General features: G+C 44.9%; 1 protein-coding gene across 1 annotated transcript in view; it reads right to left on the reverse strand.

Moving 5' to 3' along the window:
• The window catches only part of LOC135510229 (pyruvate carboxylase, mitochondrial-like), a 541,364-nt gene that overhangs the window by 252,594 nt on the left and 271,430 nt on the right, over positions 1–17,340 (reverse strand). The window contains exon 12 of the mRNA XM_064931022.1: positions 15,603–15,785. Within this exon, the coding sequence (XP_064787094.1) occupies positions 15,603–15,785 (183 nt within the window). The remainder of the gene's footprint in view (positions 1–15,602; positions 15,786–17,340) is intronic.

A 17,340-nucleotide genomic window follows, 5' to 3' on the forward strand; every position in this document is an offset into this window, starting at 1 on the left:
CTACGGCGGCCTTTCTCAATAGCAAGGCTATGCTCATTGAGTCTGTCCATAGTCAAAGCTTTCCTTAAGTTTGGGTCAGTCACAGTGGTCAGGTATTCTGCCGCTGTGTACTCTCTGTTTAGGGCCAAATAGCATTCTAGTTTGCTTTGATTTTTTGTTAATTCTTTCCAAAGTGTCAAATAATTATCTTTTTGATTTCTCATGATTTGGTTGGGTCTAATTGTGCTGCTGTCCTGGTGCTCTGTAGGGTGTGTTTGTGAACAGAGCCCCAGGACCAGCTTGCTTAGGGGACTCTTCTCCAGGTTCATCTCTCTGTAGGTGATGCCTTTGTTGTGGAAGGTTTGGGAATTGCTTCCTTTTAGGTGGTTGTAGGATTTAAAGGCTCTTTTCTGTATTTTGATAATTAGTGGGTATCGGCCTAATTCTGCTCTGCATGTATTATTTGGTGTTCTACGTTGTACACGGAGGATATTTTTGCAGAATTCTGCATGCAGAGTCTCAATTTGTTGTTTGTCCCATTTTGTAAAGTCTTGGTTGGTGAGCGGACCCCAGACCTCACATACCTTAAGGGAACATTTCGACAATCACCGTATGGTTAGTGAGAAAGTCCCTATTGGAAATGTACGGTCCCTTACTAGACGTCCGAAAACATTTTAGAAATTCGGGGACGGCGTCGGGCCGAGCGGTAGGGCCAGACCTACCGGGAAGTCATCAAATGAACTTTGTCGGACATTCGGTTTTCGTTTAATAAAATAAACAAATTTTAGCCCATTTTTGCGCAATGCCGAAATATCCCACAAGAGGGCATAAGCAATCATATTGCTATTGGACAAAACATCCCGAATCACGACGTGCCATATCTCGGAAACCGAAAATATTTCGAAGCCGAAACTTGGTGAGCGTAGGTTTGGCATTATGGGAAGATGGCCCCGAACAAGATGGCGTCTAGGCCTCAACGGTTTTTGAGTTATGGCCATATTTCTGGGATTAAAGGTCCAAAATGAAAATAGAGAAAAGATTTTTTCACTTCACGTCAAAGTCAAGGAGCCTCCGGTGTCAATAAAAAAAAAATCGGCCATTTATCTATCGTCATTTACGAGAAATCGTACGTTGACCAGATCGTGATGTTCAGATATAGGTGGGGTTTTTTTTCAACGGTTACAGATCCAGTTGCAGGGTGTTCATACGAGTATTTTTAAAATGTGCTGCGGAGCTCTGCGACATTTCTGTGATTTTCTATGATTTTCTGAAATAACAAACACTCACTAAACCCTCCGTAAATAACTCAGTTCTTAACGTAAAGACTTAAAACTCAGGATTCTGTAAAGGCATACCCCAATGAGGATATGAGTTTATTTATAGCTTCCTGTGCCAACCGGAAGTGCCATAATTGGTGTCTCAGGGGCTGTTTGGAAGGGTTAAAAAAATCAGATCTGTCCAAAACTTCATATGTGTGATTAGACAACACCCATGAACTGTAAATCAGTCATTTTTCCCAACAGATGTCAAAGAAAAGCTCTCACACACACACACACAGCAAGGATGGAGTGACAAAGCGTGGTGTTTAAAGACACAGAGAGCAGGCAATGGCATAAACATAATCCCAAGGCAGGGCCGAGTCCAACGAGGTGCCCCGCTTGACCGTAGCTCACTCGGTCTGAGCGCAGCGACCATGAGAAAAATAGGCCCACAATGAAGCCTGCACCACAATGTTATTTGATTTTGGGTGACAGCGGCGGAACCGTTAGGTTTAGAAGGACAATTCAAACACAGGACTGTTCCTAAGGTCCTCCCGATCTGTGCAAGCCTAACCTTGACTGTGTGGCATTAACCTTTCACAGTTAAAAGAAGGTGTTTACAAAAAAACAGTGTGCATTGACTTCTCTCCCCATAGGAATACATTGCCTGCTCCCCTAAATACAACCTGGAGTCTTTATGGGTTATGAATGCTGTATGAACCTGTCTTCTATGACATTCCATCAGACCACTATGAGGTCTACCTGTGTCGATTCTAAGCTTCCTGGAGCAACCGGAAGTGGTTAAATTGACCCAAAAGGTATTTGGATGTACATCACCTCGAAAGGTGCCAAGGCCTCTGCATTATTCAACCCTGTGTAGATCAGTCAATTCTCAACTTAAAGACTTAAAACTCAGGATTCCCTAGGTTTCTATGTCAGTCAAGACATGTGTGTATTTATAGCTTCCTGTGCCAACCGGAAGTGCCATAATTGGTGACTCAGGGGCTGTTTGGAAGGGTTAAAAAAATCAGATCTGTCCAAAACTTCATATGTGTGATTAGACAACCCCCATGAACTGTAAATCAGTCATTTTTCCCATAAAAATTCAAAGGAAAAATAAATCACACAGATACACAACTTGGATGGAGGGACGTATTGGGGTGTGTAGAGACTGACAGTGCCTCCAATAGTTAGCTTTGTTCGAGCTAAAAAAGAACCGTCAGACCTAGAGTTCCGAAACTTTAGAATCCTGTTCTAGACCTCAGGTAGATAGTGCGTGGTGAGTTACGGCGCTCTAGAATGTTCTCGGACCGAGAAACAGCGTCGAACATTTGCAATGACTTCAATTCATTTTGACCATTACGAAAATGGCGACATTTAGAAATGTCCCAGAGACACAAGACTAGGTGCATTGTGACCGTCTCGGCCCATAGAGACAGAACCCAACATCTCGGTCCGATAGCTCATTCAAGGACCCCGTAGCAAGGCATTGAAAAAAGTGGATTTTCAGCACCAATTAGGCTTTTACTCGGACACCAAATGACCTATCGGGCCGAAACTCGGGATTCGGGGTCGCCTCACATAGGACTACACATAATGTCCGAACTGGCCCCGCAGCTAGAAAGTAACTATGTGTTTTATGGTTTTTTAATGTTTTGTACCGAAGGCCTTGTGAATTTTGGGCCAGCTCTGAAGTATGTTATACTTGGCTCCTAAATGAGTTGGGAAAAGTGGGTTTGGTGTCAGTTTGTATCAGTTTGGTGTCAGAATGATATCAAATTGACTGATGGACGGTGACTTGCAGGTGACTCTTGTCCATTAGCAATATGTTTAAGCGGTGAGGTACCATCACCAAAAGCGACATTCTGAAATCAACCCAAACGAGCGATGGAGAGGTACCAGTATCACTGCCCAGACATCCCTATGTCATCGGGCCAGTCAATTTGGCATTCCTGCATGATTTTTATGGCATGACAAATTGGTAATGGTGACTGCCCAGTTAACCATATGGCAAATGCACAGTGACTTTGAAAGAGTGAGAAAAATCACCAAATGGACATTCTGGAATCAACCCTAACGAGTGATGGAGAGGTACCAGAATCACTGCCAAGCCATCCCGACTTCATCGGGCCAGTCAATTTGGCATTCCTGCACAAATTTTCAGTGACTTTGAAAAAGTAAGGAACATTTGCAATATGTTTTAACAGTGAGGTACCATCACCAAAAGCGACATTCTGAAATCAACCCAAACGAGCCATGGAGAGGTACCAGTATCACTGCCCAGCCATCCCGAGGTCATCGGGCCAGTCAATTTGGCATTCCTGCAAAAATTTTCAGTGACTTTGCAAAAGTAAGGAACATTTGCAATATGTTTTAACAGTGAGGTACCATCACCAAAAGCGACATTCTGAAATCAACCCAAACGAGCCATGGAGAGGTACCAGTATCACTGCCCAGCCATCCCGAGGTCATCGGGCCAGTCAATTTGGCATTCCTGCAAAAATTTTCAGTGACTTTGAAAAAGTAAGGAACATTTGCAATATGTTTTAACAGTGAGGTACCATCACCAAAAGCGACATTCTGAAATCAACCCAAACGAGCCATGGAGAGGTACCAGTATCACTGCCCAGCCATCCCGAGGTCATCGGGCCAGTCAATTTGGCATTCCTGCAAAAATTTTCAGTGACTTTGCAAAAGTAAGGAACATTTGCAATATGTTTTAACAGTGAGGTACCATCACCAAAAGCGACATTCTGAAATCAACCCAAACGAGCCATGGAGAGGTACCAGTATCACTGCCCAGACATCCCTATGTCATCGGGCCAGTCAATTTGGCATTCCTGCATGATTTTTATGGCATGACAAATTGGTGATGGTGACTGCCCAGTTAACCATATGGCAAATGCACAGTGACTTTGCAAAAGTGAGAAAACATGACCAAATGGACATTCTGAAATCAACACAAACAATGGCATGACCATAGTGTCCAGACTGTGCCGAGTCCAATGAGGTGCCCCGCTTGACCGTAGCTCGCTCGGTCTGAGCGCGGCGACCATGAGAAAAATAGGCCCAATATGAAGCCTTCACCAGTACGTCATTTGATTTTGGGTGACAGCGGCGGAACCGTTAGGTTTAGAAAGACAATTCAACCACAGGACTGTTCCTAAGGTCCTCCTGATCTGTCCAAGCCTATCCTTGACCGTGTGACATTAACCCTTCACAGTCAAAAGAAGGTGTTTACATAAAAACAGTGTTCATTGACTTCTCTCCCCATAGGAATATATTGGCTGCTCCACTAAATACAACCTGGAGTCTATATGGGTTATGAATGTTGTATGAACCTGTCTTTGGTACCAGTCCATCAGACCACTATAAGGTCTACCTGTGTCGATTCTAAGCTTCCTGGACCAACCGGAAGTGGTCCAAATCGCCCTAAAAGTGTATACCCATACACTGCCTGCAATTTGATGGACATAGTGCATTGAACCCTGTGTAAATCAGTCAGTTTTCATGGTAAAGACTTAAAACTCAGGATTCTCTAATGGAATACCCCAATGAGGATGTATGTTGAGTTACAGCTTCCTGTGCCAACCGGAAGTGCCATAATTGGTGTCTCATGGGCTGTTTGGAGGGGTTAAAAATATCAGATCTTTCCAAAACTTCATATATATGATTAGGCAACCCCCATGAACTGTAAATCAGTCATTTTTCCCATAAAAATTCAAAGGAAAACTAAATCACACAGATACACAACATGGATGGAGGGACGTATCATTGGGGTGAGTAGAGACTGACAGTGCCTCCAATAGTTAGCTTTGAATGATATCAAATTGACTGATGGACAGTGACTTGCAGGTGACTCTTGTCCATTAGCAATATGTTTAAGCGGTGAGGTACCATCACCAAAAGCGACATTCTGAAATCAACCCAAAAGAGCCATGGAGAGGTACCAGTATCACTGCCCAGCCATCCCGAGGTCATCGGGCCAGTCAATTTGGCATTCCTGCACAAATTTTCAGTGACTTTGCAAAAGTAAGGAACATTTGCAATATGTTTTAACAGTGAGGTACCATCACCAAATGGACATTCTGGAATCGACCATAACGAGTGATGGAGAGGTACCAGAATCACTGCCAAGCCATCCCGAGTTCATCGGGCCAGTCAATTTGGCATTCCTGCACAAATTTTCAGTGACTTTGCAAAAGTAAGGAACATTTGCAATATGTTTTAACAGTGAGGTACCATCACCAAAAGCGACATTCTGAAATCAACCCAAACGAGCGATGGAGAGGTACCAGTATCACTGCCCAGCCATCCTGAGGTCATCGGGCCAGTCAATTTGGCATTCCTGCATGATTTTTATAGCATGACAAATTGGTGATGGTGACTGCCCAGTTAACCATATGGCAAATGCACAGTGACTTTGCAAAAGTGAGAAAACATGACCAAATGGACATTCTGAAATCAACACAAACAATGGCATCACCATAGAGTCCAGACTGTGCCGAGTCCAACGAGGCGCCCCGCTTGACCGTAGCTCGCTCGGTCTGAGCGCGGCGACCATGAGAAAAATAGGCCCAATATGAAGCCTTCACCAGTACGTCATTTGATTTTGTGTGACAGCGGCGGAACCGTTAGGTTTAGAAAGACAATTCAACCACAGGACTGTTCCTAAGGTCCTCCTGATCTGTCCAAGCCTATCCTTGACCGTGTGACATTAACCCTTCACAGTCAAAAGAAGATGTTTACATAAAAACAGTGTTCATTGACTTCTCTCCCCATAGGAATATATTGGCTGCTCCACTAAATACAACCTGGAGTCTATATGAGTTATGAATGTTGTATGAACCTGTCTTTGGTACCAGTCCATCAGACCACTATAAGGTCTACCTGTGTCGATTCTAAGCTTCCTGGACCAACCGGAAGTGGTCCAAATCGCCCTAAAAGTGTATACCCATACACTGCCTGCAATTTGATGGACATAGTGCATTGAACCCTGTGTAAATCAGTCAGTTTTCATGGTAAAGACTTAAAACTCAGGATTCTCTAATGGAATACCCCAATGAGGATGTATGTTGAGTTACAGCTTCCTGTGCCAACCGGAAGTGCCATAATTGGTGTCTCATGGGCTGTTTGGAGGGGTTAAAAATATCAGATCTTTCCAAAACTTCATATATATGATTAGGCAACCCCCATGAACTGTAAATCAGTCATTTTTCCCATAAAAATTCAAAGGAAAACTAAATCACACAGATACACAACATGGATGGAGGGACGTATCATTGGGGTGCGTAGAGACTGACAGTGCCTCCAATAGTTAGCTTTGAATGATATCAAATTGACTGATGGACGGTGACTTGCAGGTGACTTGTCCATTAGCAATATGTTTAAGCGGTGAGGTACCATCACCAAAAGCGACATTCTGAAATCAACCCAAACGAGCGATGGAGAGGTACCAGAATCACTGCCCAGCCATCCCGAGTTCATCGGGCCAGTCAATTTGGCATTCCTGCATGATTTTTATGGCATGACAAATTGGTGATGGTGACTGCCCAGTTAACCATATGGCAAATGCACAGTGACTTTGCAAAAGTGAGAAAACATGACCAAATGGACATTCTGAAATCAACCCAAACGAGCGATGGAGAGGTACCAGAATCACTGCCCAGCCATCCCGAGTTCATCGGGCCAGTCAATTTGGCATTCCTGCATGATTTTTATGGCATGACAAATTGGTGATGGTGAATGCCCAGTTAACCATATGGCAAATGCACAGTGACTTTGCAAAAGTGAGAAAACATAAACAAATGGACATGATGAAATCAACACCACGAGTGATTGAAAGGAACAACAATCACTGCCCGGCCATCCCGAGTTCATCAGGCCAGTCAATTTTGCATTTCTGAAGGATTTTTGAGCATGTCAAATTTCTTATGACATTTGGCCCCCACAAAACATATGCCTTATGCACAAGCAAAAAAAAACAAAAACATTATAATAATAAAATATGACTAAAGTATGTTGATACAGTTCTTATACGTGTGTAACTGACACAAAATTCGAAAAAATTTCGAAAAACGGTCCAGAAAGCACTTTTTAGGGGTGTGTGAAGTTTTTTATGAAATTTAATAATTTTTGACTTTTGACTTCTGACTTCCTATGAAATCATATTGCAGATGGAGAAAACACATGCAATATGCGCAAGTAAAAAAAAAAAAAAAAATTATGATAATAAAATATGACTAAAGTATGTTGATACAGTTCTTATACGTGTGTAACTGACACAAAATGCGAAAAAATTTCGAAAAACGGTCCAGAAAGCACTTTTTTAGGGGTGTGTGAAGTTTTTTATGAAATTTAAGAATTTTCGACTTTTGACTTCTGACTTCCTATGAAATCATATTGCAAATGGACAAAACATATGCAATATGCGCAAGTAAAAAAATTAAAAAAATTATGTTAATAAAATTGGACAAAAGTATTTTCATACAGTTCTTATACATGTGTAATTGTCAAAAAATGCGAAAGAATTTCGAAAAACGGTCCAGAAAGCACTTTTTTAAGGGGTGATACGTTTTTTTCAAAAAATTCGTTTTTTCAAAATTTGGCTTTTGGATGTTGACTTGGAGTCCAATACCAATATGAAAAACCATGGTGGAGTGCAATCGCCACCTGTTGGATTTTTGAAGTGTTACAACTGGCAATACCCATATGGCAATAGAAGTAAACTTTGCATGAATCAACGCCGCTTTGGGTGGTATTGGCCAATGTGTGCATGGTTTGTCCTATGCCAATAACTTGCCATTCATTTTTGTCCACTACGGGGGTGAAATCCCTTACAACCATAAAGGGCAATGGACTCTATGACTGAGTCAAGTATTTTTAGCCAAATCCTAATTGGTATGTCGAATTGTAGGTGCCTCTCTCACTCTCTCTGCCATTTCATTCAATTCATCTCCAACTCAGCTTCTCCTCTATCTGGGAACAAAAAATTATGACAAAAAATTATGATTCACCATAAGATGGATGACATGTTTATTATAGAGTGTACACACACACACAGAGACACGCAGGCAGGCAGGCAGGCAGGCAGGCAGGCAGGCAGACAGACAGACACACACACAAAGAGAGAGAGACCAGCCAATCAGAGGAAGAGAAGCAGGACGAAGACAAGACTACTAGAATTCTCCAAAGTGTGACATTTCATCCTGTAATTTGAATTTGAGGTTGTGTGTGTGTGTGTGTGTGTGTGTGTGTGTGTGTGTGTGTGTGTGTGTGTGTGTGTGTGTGTGTGTGTGTGTGTGTGTCTGTGTGTGTGTGTGTGTGTGTCTGTGTGTGTGTGTGTGTGTCTGTGTGTGTCTGTGTGTGTGTGTGTGTGTGTGGGTTTGTGTGTGTGTGTGTGTGTGTGTGTGCGTGCATGAATGTGTGTATGTGTGTGTGTCGTTGAGATTCACTGAGTGGGCTGAGATTTCACGCACCAATCCCAGATGTTTCCCTACAGCTCATATCATACCATTCTACCAGAAAAAGAGACACATATCTTCCCCTCTATGCTTCTATCCCTCTCCTCTGTCTTCTCTCCCTTCCTCCCCTCTATCCTTCTATTCCTCTCCTCTGTCTTCTCCCCCTTCCTCCCCTCTATCCTTCTATCCCTCTCCTCTGTCTTCTCCCCCTTCCCCCCTCTATCCTTCTATCCCTCTCCTCTGTCTTCTCCCCCTTCCTCCCCTCTATCCTTCTATCCCTCTCCTCTGTCTTCTCCCCCTTCCTCCCCTCTATCCTTCTATTCCTCTCCTCTGTCTTCTCCCCCTTCCCCCCTCTATCCTTCTATCCCTCTCCTCTGTCTTCTCCCCCTTCCCCCCTCTATCCTTCTATCCCTCTCCTCTGTCTTCTCCCCCTTCCTCACTCAATCCTTCTATTCCTCTCCTCTGTCTTCTCCCCCTTCCTCCCCTCTATCCTTCTATTCCTCTCCTCTGTCTTCTCCCCCTTCCTCCCCTCTATCCTTCTATCCCTCTCCTCTGTCTTCTCCCCCTTCCTCCCCTCTATCCTTCTATTCCTCTCCTCTGTCTTCTCCCCCTTCCCCCCCTCTATCCTTCTATCCCTCTCCTCTGTCTTCTCCCCCTTCCCCCCTCTATCCTTCTATTCCTCTCCTCTGTCGTCTCCCCCTTCCTCCCCTCTATCCTTCTATTCCTCTCCTCTGTCTTCTCCCCCTTCCCCCTCTATCCTTCTATTCCTCTCCTCTGTCTTCTCCCCCTTCCTCCCCTCTATCCTTCTATTCCTCTCCTCTGTCTTCTCCCCCTTCCTCCCCTCTATCCTTCTATTCCTCTCCTCTGTCTTCTCCCCCTTCCCCCCTCTATCCTTCTATCCCTCTCCTCTGTCTTCTCCCCCTTCCTCCCCTCTATCCTTCTATCCCTCTCCTCTGTCTTCTCCCCCTTCCTCACTCTATCCTTCTATTCCTCTCCTCTGTCTTCTCCCCCTTCCTCACTCTATCCTTCTATTCCTCTCCTCTGTCTTCTCCCCCTTCCTCCCCTCTATCCTTCTATCCCTCTCCTCTGTCTTCTCCCCCTTCCTCACTCAATCCTTCTATTCCTCTCCTCTGTCTTCTCCCCCTTCCTCCCCTCTATCCTTCTATCCCTCTCCTCTGTCTTCTCCCCCTTCCTCCCCTCTATCCTTCTATCCCTCTCCTCTGTCTTCTCCCCCTTCCCCCTCTATCCTTCTATCCCTCTCCTCTGTCTTCTCCCCCTTCCTCCCCTCTATCCTTCTATCCCTCTCCTCTGTCTTCTCCCCTTCCCCCTCTATCCTTCTATCCCTCTCCTCTGTCTTCTCCCCCTTCCTCCCCTCTATCCTTCTATCCCTCTCCTCTGTCTTCTCCCCCTTCCCCCCTCTATCCTTCTATCCCTCTCCTCTGTCTTCTCCCCCTTCCTCCCCTCTATCCTTCTATTCCTCTCCTCTGTCTTCTCCCCCTTCCCCCCTCTATCCTTCTATCCTTCTCCTTTGTCTTCTGTCTCTCCGCTATCCCCTCTTTTATCTTCTATCTTATCTCTTTCCATTCTGTCTCTCCATCTCTCTCCTTCAACCATTATTTCTCAATTAAATTACATTTAAGGAGGTTTATTGGCATGGGAAACATATGTTGACATTTTCCAAAGCAAGTGAGTTAGATAATATACAAAAGTGAAATAAACAGAAATCTCTCTGTCCCTCCACCTCTTTCTATCATCTCTCTCTATCTCTCCCTCCATCTCTCTCCCTCCATCTCTCCCTCCATCCCTCCCTCCATCTCTCCCTCCATCTCTTTCTATCATCTCTCTCTATCTCTCCCTGCATCTCTCTCGATCCATCTCGCCCTCCATCTCTCTCCCTCCATCTCTCCCTCCATCTCTCTCTTCATCTCTCCCTCCATCTCTCTCTATCTCTCCCTCGATCTCTCCCTCCATCTCTCTCCCTCCATCTCTCTCCCTCCATCTCTTTCCCTCCATCTCTCACTATCTCTCCCTCCATCTCTCCCTCCCTCCATCTCTTTCTATCTCTCCCTCCATCTCTCCCTCCATCTCTCCCTCTCTTCTCTACTTTCTGTCGAACTTCATGTGTGTGTGTGTGTGTGTGTGTGTTCATGTGTGTGAGTGTGTGTGTTCATGTGTGTGTTCGTTTGTGTGTGTTCATGTGTGTGTTCATGTGTGTGTGTGTGTGTGTGTGTTCATGTGTGTGTGTGTGTTCATGTGTGTGTCAATGTGTGTGTCAATGTGTGTGTCCATGATGCTCTGATAGACAACTCTGCACTGTCACTCCTCATCTCTGACAGGTGCTCTCTGTTTCTCTGTCTCTCTGTGTCTCTCCCTCCTAATCTGCTGCCGACAGACAAGACTCACACGCACAACGTGTGTTGGGTTAAAGGGGTTAAATGCAACACATTTCAGTAGAATATATTCAGTTGAACGACCCCCCCTTTTCATCAACACACACCAGCACACACACACCAACACACACACCATACACACACCACACACACACCATACACACACCATACACACACCATACACACCACACACACACCATACACACTACACACCATACACACACCATACACGCACCATACACACACCATACACACACCACACACACCACACACACACCATACACACACCATACACACACCACACACACACACCATACACACACCATACACACACCATACACACCACACACACACCATACACACTACACACCATACACACACCATACACGCACCATACACACACCATACACACACCACACACACCACACACACACCATACACACACCATACACACACCACACACACACACCACACACAAAAACCTTGACAGAGTACAGGCTCAGTGAGCACAGCCTTGCCATTGAGAAGGGTAGACAGGAAAACCTGGTTCCCTGTAGAGGAAAGGCTGTGCAACCACTGCACAACAGCAGAACCTGAGACAGAGCTGCATTTCCTGACAAAATGTCAAAAATATAAAACAATTAGAGAGTGTCATTTCCCCAAAGACCTCTCTGATGAGGACAGGCTACCCGTCCTGTTGGGGGAGGACGCAGAGAGCTGTGGGTTGGCAGCGCACTAAATTGCTGCCTGCCATTAGATGAGGGACAGTGTCTGACAGACAAACCAACCTGCACATGTTCTCTATGCTTAATGGTATTGTTATTAGTCTGTTAATTCAATTTAATTATATTAATATTGTACATCTCCAAAGTAGGCTTTGGCAATAAGAGAGAGACAAGAAGGGAGAGAGAGAGGAGAGAGAGACAGGAAGTGAGAGAGGGGAAGGGAGAGAGAGAGAGAGAGAGAGACAGGAAGGGAGAGAGAGAGGATAGAGAGAGGGGAAGGGAGAGAGAGAGGAAGGGAGAGAGAGAGAGACAGGAAGGGAGAGAGAGAGGTGAGAGAGAGAGATGAAGGGAGAGAGAGGGGAGAGAGAGAGACAGGAAGGGAGAGAGAGAGGGGGGAGAGAGAGAGAGATAGGAAGGGGGAGAGAGAGAGGAGGGGAGAGAGAGGAAGGGAGAGAGAAAGAGATAGGAAGGGAGAGAGAGGAAGGGAGAGAGAGATAGGAAGGGAGAGAGAGGGGAAGGGAGAGAGAGGGGAAGGGAGAGAGAGGGGAAGGGAGAGAGAGGAAGGGAGAGAGAGAGGAAGTGAGAGAGAGGGGAAGGGAGAGAGAGGGGAAGGGAGAGAGAGGAAGGGAGAGAGAGAGGAAGTGAGAGAGAGAGAGAGATAGGAAGGGAGAGAGAGAGGAGAGAGAGATATGAGGGGAGAGAGGGAGAGAGGAGAGAGAGATAGGAAGGGAGAGAGAGGGGAAGAGAGAGAGAGAGAGGGGAGAGAGGGGAAGAGAGAGAGATAGGAAGGGAGAGAGAGAGACAGGAAGGGAGAGAGAGGGGGGAATGGAGAGAGAGGAAGGGAGAGAGAGGGGAAGAGAGAGCGAGAGAGAGAGAGAGAGGGGGGAGAGAGAGGGGAAGAGAGAGAGAGAGAGAGAAGGGGGAAGGGAGAGAGAGAGAGGAAGGGAGAGAGAGGGCAAGAGAGAGAGAGGGGGGGGAAGAGAGAGGGGAAGAGAGAGAGAGAGAGGGGAAGGGAGAGACAGAGGGGAAGTGAGAGAGAGACAGGAAGGGAGAGAGAGGGGAAGAGAGAGAGAGAGAGGGGAAGAGAGAGAGAGAGAAACATCCTATGTTCAATGAACTGAAACAAAACTGATCCTGCCAGCTACTTGGTGTAGCCACACACACACACACACACACACACACACACACACACACACACACACACACACACACACACACACACACACACACACACACACACACACACACACACACACACACACACACACACACACACACACACAAACAAAGCTGTCAGACATAACTATAAATGCTTCAGAACTTGTAGCAGAGTCTCTGCCTGAAGGATAATTGGGTTGGGAAGAGTTGTCAACATTACAGAACATTGTTATAAACATTTGCGTCAACATTTTCGCTGGCAGAGAGGGAGTGTCAATCAAGATATTTAAACCCAGTTGAGCTGACAGACGTTTAACAATGTTTTCACTTTTGGTTTTAGACATCATTATTATTCCCCCCCCCTCCCACAAAGCTATGACCTTTGACTTTAACCTGGAGTTGATTATTTATGTCTGAGAATGTTCTTGTACACAGTAGAAGTACAAAACAATATATACAAATATGAAGTTTTTTTAATGTAAATGAATAATCCTTTTCATAATAGTTTAGGTTTCTGATCTTAAATCATTATGTCTCATTAGTTATAAAAGAGACAAGAGCCATAATGAAGCTTGGGATGGGATGAGTGCAGGACAGGGGAAACCTTTGTCTAATGCAGCATTATTATCCGGTAAAAATACAAAAACTTCTTATGGCTGAAATCCCGTTAACGGGATCGATATGACAACAGCCAGTGAAAGTGCAGGGCACCAAACTCAAAACAACAGAAATCTCATAATTAAAATTCCTCAAACATGCAAGTATTTTACACCATTTTATAGATACACTTGTTGTTAATCCCACCACAGTGTCCAATTTCAAAAAAGCTTTACAGCGAAAGCACACCAAACGATTATGTCCTAGTCATTGAAATAGTCATTTCCAGCCAAAGAGAGGAGTCACAAAACACAGAAATGGAGATACAAAGAATCACTAACCTTTGATGATCTTCATCAGATGACACTCATAGGACCCCATGTTACACAATAAATGTATGTTTTGTCCGATAAAGTTCATATTTATATCCAAAAATCTTTGGTGATTTTGCAGAGCCACATGAATTTACAGAAATACTCAAAATAAACATTGATAAAAGATACAATTGTTATGCATGGAATTATAGAATCAATCCTTAGGATGTTTTTAACATAAATCTTCAATAATGTTTCAACCGGAGAATTCCGTTTTGTTTAGAAATGCAATGGAACTCTCACGGGCGAGTGCGAGACTGAGCTCATGGCACTCTGCCAGACCTCTGGTTGAAACAGCTCTCATTCTTTCCCCCTTCCCAGTAGAATCCTCAAACAAGGTTCTAAAGACTGTTGACATCTAGTGGAAGCCTTAGGAAGTGCAATTGGACCAAATTTCCCACTTAATGGTTGGATTTTTTCTGAGGTTTTTGCCTGCCATATGAGCTTTGTTATACTCACAGACATCATTCAAACAGTTTTAGAAACTTCAGAGTGTTTTCTTTCCAAATCTACTAATAATAATATGCATATCTTAGCTTTTGGGCCTGAGTAGCAGGCAGTTTACTCTGGACACCTTATTCATCCAAGCTACTCAATACTTCCCCCCCAGCAATAAGAAGTTAAAGCTTTTCACAGTGTCCGTCGAGTTCTTACTCTGATAATAGAACACAACAATATAATGTGATGTAAATGGATGTAATGATGCAGCCGACCACCAGAGGGAGGCAGAAACACGTTTATTCGACAGAGGTCGATGACATGGTCCTGGGAAGTTCTGTCTTCTTCTGACTTCTAAAACAATCAAATAAGTTTTGTAGGTTTGTAAGTTTTGTAGGCATATACATCTTTTTTTTTCCGGTAAATCTCGATTTCGGGGACTGTCAGCTTAAGAGGTATGTAACGTTCCATCGTTCAAATAGTTTATTTGCTTTGGAGAGAAAAAAAACCCGTATTGGATATACTTTGTGTCTGTACCGTTAGCTCTGCGGCTAACCTAACAGTGGGTAGCGAAAATTTAGCCTCTGAAATAAAATCACTTTGAAGTCATGAAAGTAGTTCTACATTAAAGCTCTCCTATTCTCTACATTAAAACTCTGTGTGCTGACCAAAGTCTGTCTGTGTGTGTAGACCAAAGCCTGTGTGTGTAGACCATAGCCTGTGTGTGTAGACCATAGCGTGTGTGTGTAGACCATAGCCTGTGTGTGTAGACCACAGCCTGTGTGTGTAGACCAAAGTCTGTGTGTGTAGACCATAGCCTGTGTGTGTAGACCAAAGTCTGTGTGTGCTGACCAAATGCCACCATTTTCCTTATATAGTGCACTATTTAGGGAAAAGGGAGCAATTTGGAACAAATTCTCTATCTTGTTCTTAGACGTTCCAGAACTAGAACACCAAATGTGTCAGATTAGTCACAATGTCAACTGGATTATAAACTGGAATGGTTGGTACATTTAGCCAGCGTTCCGCCCCGCTCACACGCACGCGCACGCACGCACGCACGCACGCACGCACGCACGCACGCACGCACACACACACACACACACACACACACACACACACACACACACACACACACACACACACACACACACACACACACACACACACACACACACACACACACACACACACACTTCCCTCCACACACACCCCCTACCTTGACCCCCCGGACTCTGAACTCAGAGAGAGCGCGGTGCATCTTGGCGGCGGCGGTGGACATATCTTTCCCAGAGGCGATGACTTTGACCAGCAGAGAATCATAGTGGGGGGAGATCACAGCTCCAGGGAAGGCTGAGGCTGAGTCTAGACGTATACCCATCCCTTCACCGCTACGGAACACCTGGAGAGGAGAGGAGGGGAGAAGAGAGGAGAGGACAGGAGAGGACAGGAGAGGAGAGGAAGGGAGAGGAGAGGAGAGGGAGTTGAGAGGAGAGGAGAGGAAGGGAGAGGAGAGGAGAGGACAGGAGAGGACAGGAGAGGAGAGGAAGGGAGAGGAGAGGAGAGGGAGTTGAGAGGAGAGGAGAGGAAGGGAGAGGAGAGGAGAGGAAGGGAGAGGAGAGGAGAGGAGCGGAGCGGAGAGGAGAGGAGAGGAGAGGAAGGGAGAGGAGAGGAGAGGAGAGGAGCGGAGAGGAGAGGAGAGGAGAGGAGAGGAAGGGAGAGGAGAGGAGAGGAGAGGAGAGGAGAGGAGAGGAGAGGAGAGGAGAGGAGAGGAGAGGAGAGGAGAGGAGGGGAGGGGAGAGGAGAGGAGGACGTTGGATTACTGAGAAGAGAAGGAAGAGGTCATATTGTGGAAAATATTCAGCCATCACACAATATCAAAGAGATGATGAAGAATTGTATAATTCAGTGCTTTATCCTTCTTAATTGACCCTTTGCTAAGCCCCGCCCCCGTGGTTACCCTTTTCTAATCCCCGCCCCGTGGTTACCCTTTGCTAAGCCCCGCCCCCGTGGTTACCTCAGACAACGTGCCCCCCCGGGAAGTCCCACTCCACACTAAACTAGTGGAGAAAACCCCTCACAATGATATTGAATTGTGTTTTTAAATAAACAATTAAATGAAACAGACCCATCAGGAGTCTAGCGGGTATGTTGTGGTGGACTGTCATTACAATTGCTTCACGGGAATAAAAAAATAAACAACGTTTTGAGTGTGGCCCTGAGTGCAATGTGTCCACCCACTCTGCCGAGTGGTGATTACATGTTACTTACGTTATAAAATACAATTATCAAAACAAATATTATTATTAATTTTTGAATCGTTCAGGGTGTCTAACAGTATAATAGTTTATCCACATATGTGGATGTCATAACCTAATACATCCCATAATAAGCAACGAGCTCGGTTGACCTGTATACACTTTTGAGGGTTTGACATGTTGCGGTGGTCGTCTTCAAAGGTGTTTCCGTGTGTCGCAAAAAAAAAGCTAAATTAGCGTGACACGAGCTGAGTTAAACGTAAAAACGTGTTCCGTTTAACACAGGCATCCTTTGTTTTTCTGAGAAAAAAAAATCTGGGATTTTCGCATTTGAAAAAAACGTATACTGAAAACAATGGAAATAACTACTTGTCATGTCTCAAAATCTATGTATTTTACTTCCTCCATTTTGTTTAATATCCTGCAGATTCTAGAATAGAGATGATAAGTTCACCGGTGAGCCTATCGGGTAGCTCTCGATCTCTCACAGCATTCAGCGGTGAGCCTATTAGGGAGCTCTCGTTCTCTCACAGCATTCATTGGTGAGCCTATCAAGGAGCTCTCGATCTCTCACAGCATTCATTGGTGAGCCTATCAAGGAGCTCTCGATCTCTCACAGCATTCAGCGGTGAGCCTATTAGGGAGCTCTCGTTCTCTCACAGCATTCATTGGTGAGCCTATTAGGTAGCTCTCATTCTC

Source organism: Oncorhynchus masou, chromosome 23 (genome assembly GCF_036934945.1).
Source record: "Oncorhynchus masou masou isolate Uvic2021 chromosome 23, UVic_Omas_1.1, whole genome shotgun sequence".
In the NCBI taxonomy this organism is placed as follows: domain Eukaryota; kingdom Metazoa; phylum Chordata; class Actinopteri; order Salmoniformes; family Salmonidae; genus Oncorhynchus; species Oncorhynchus masou.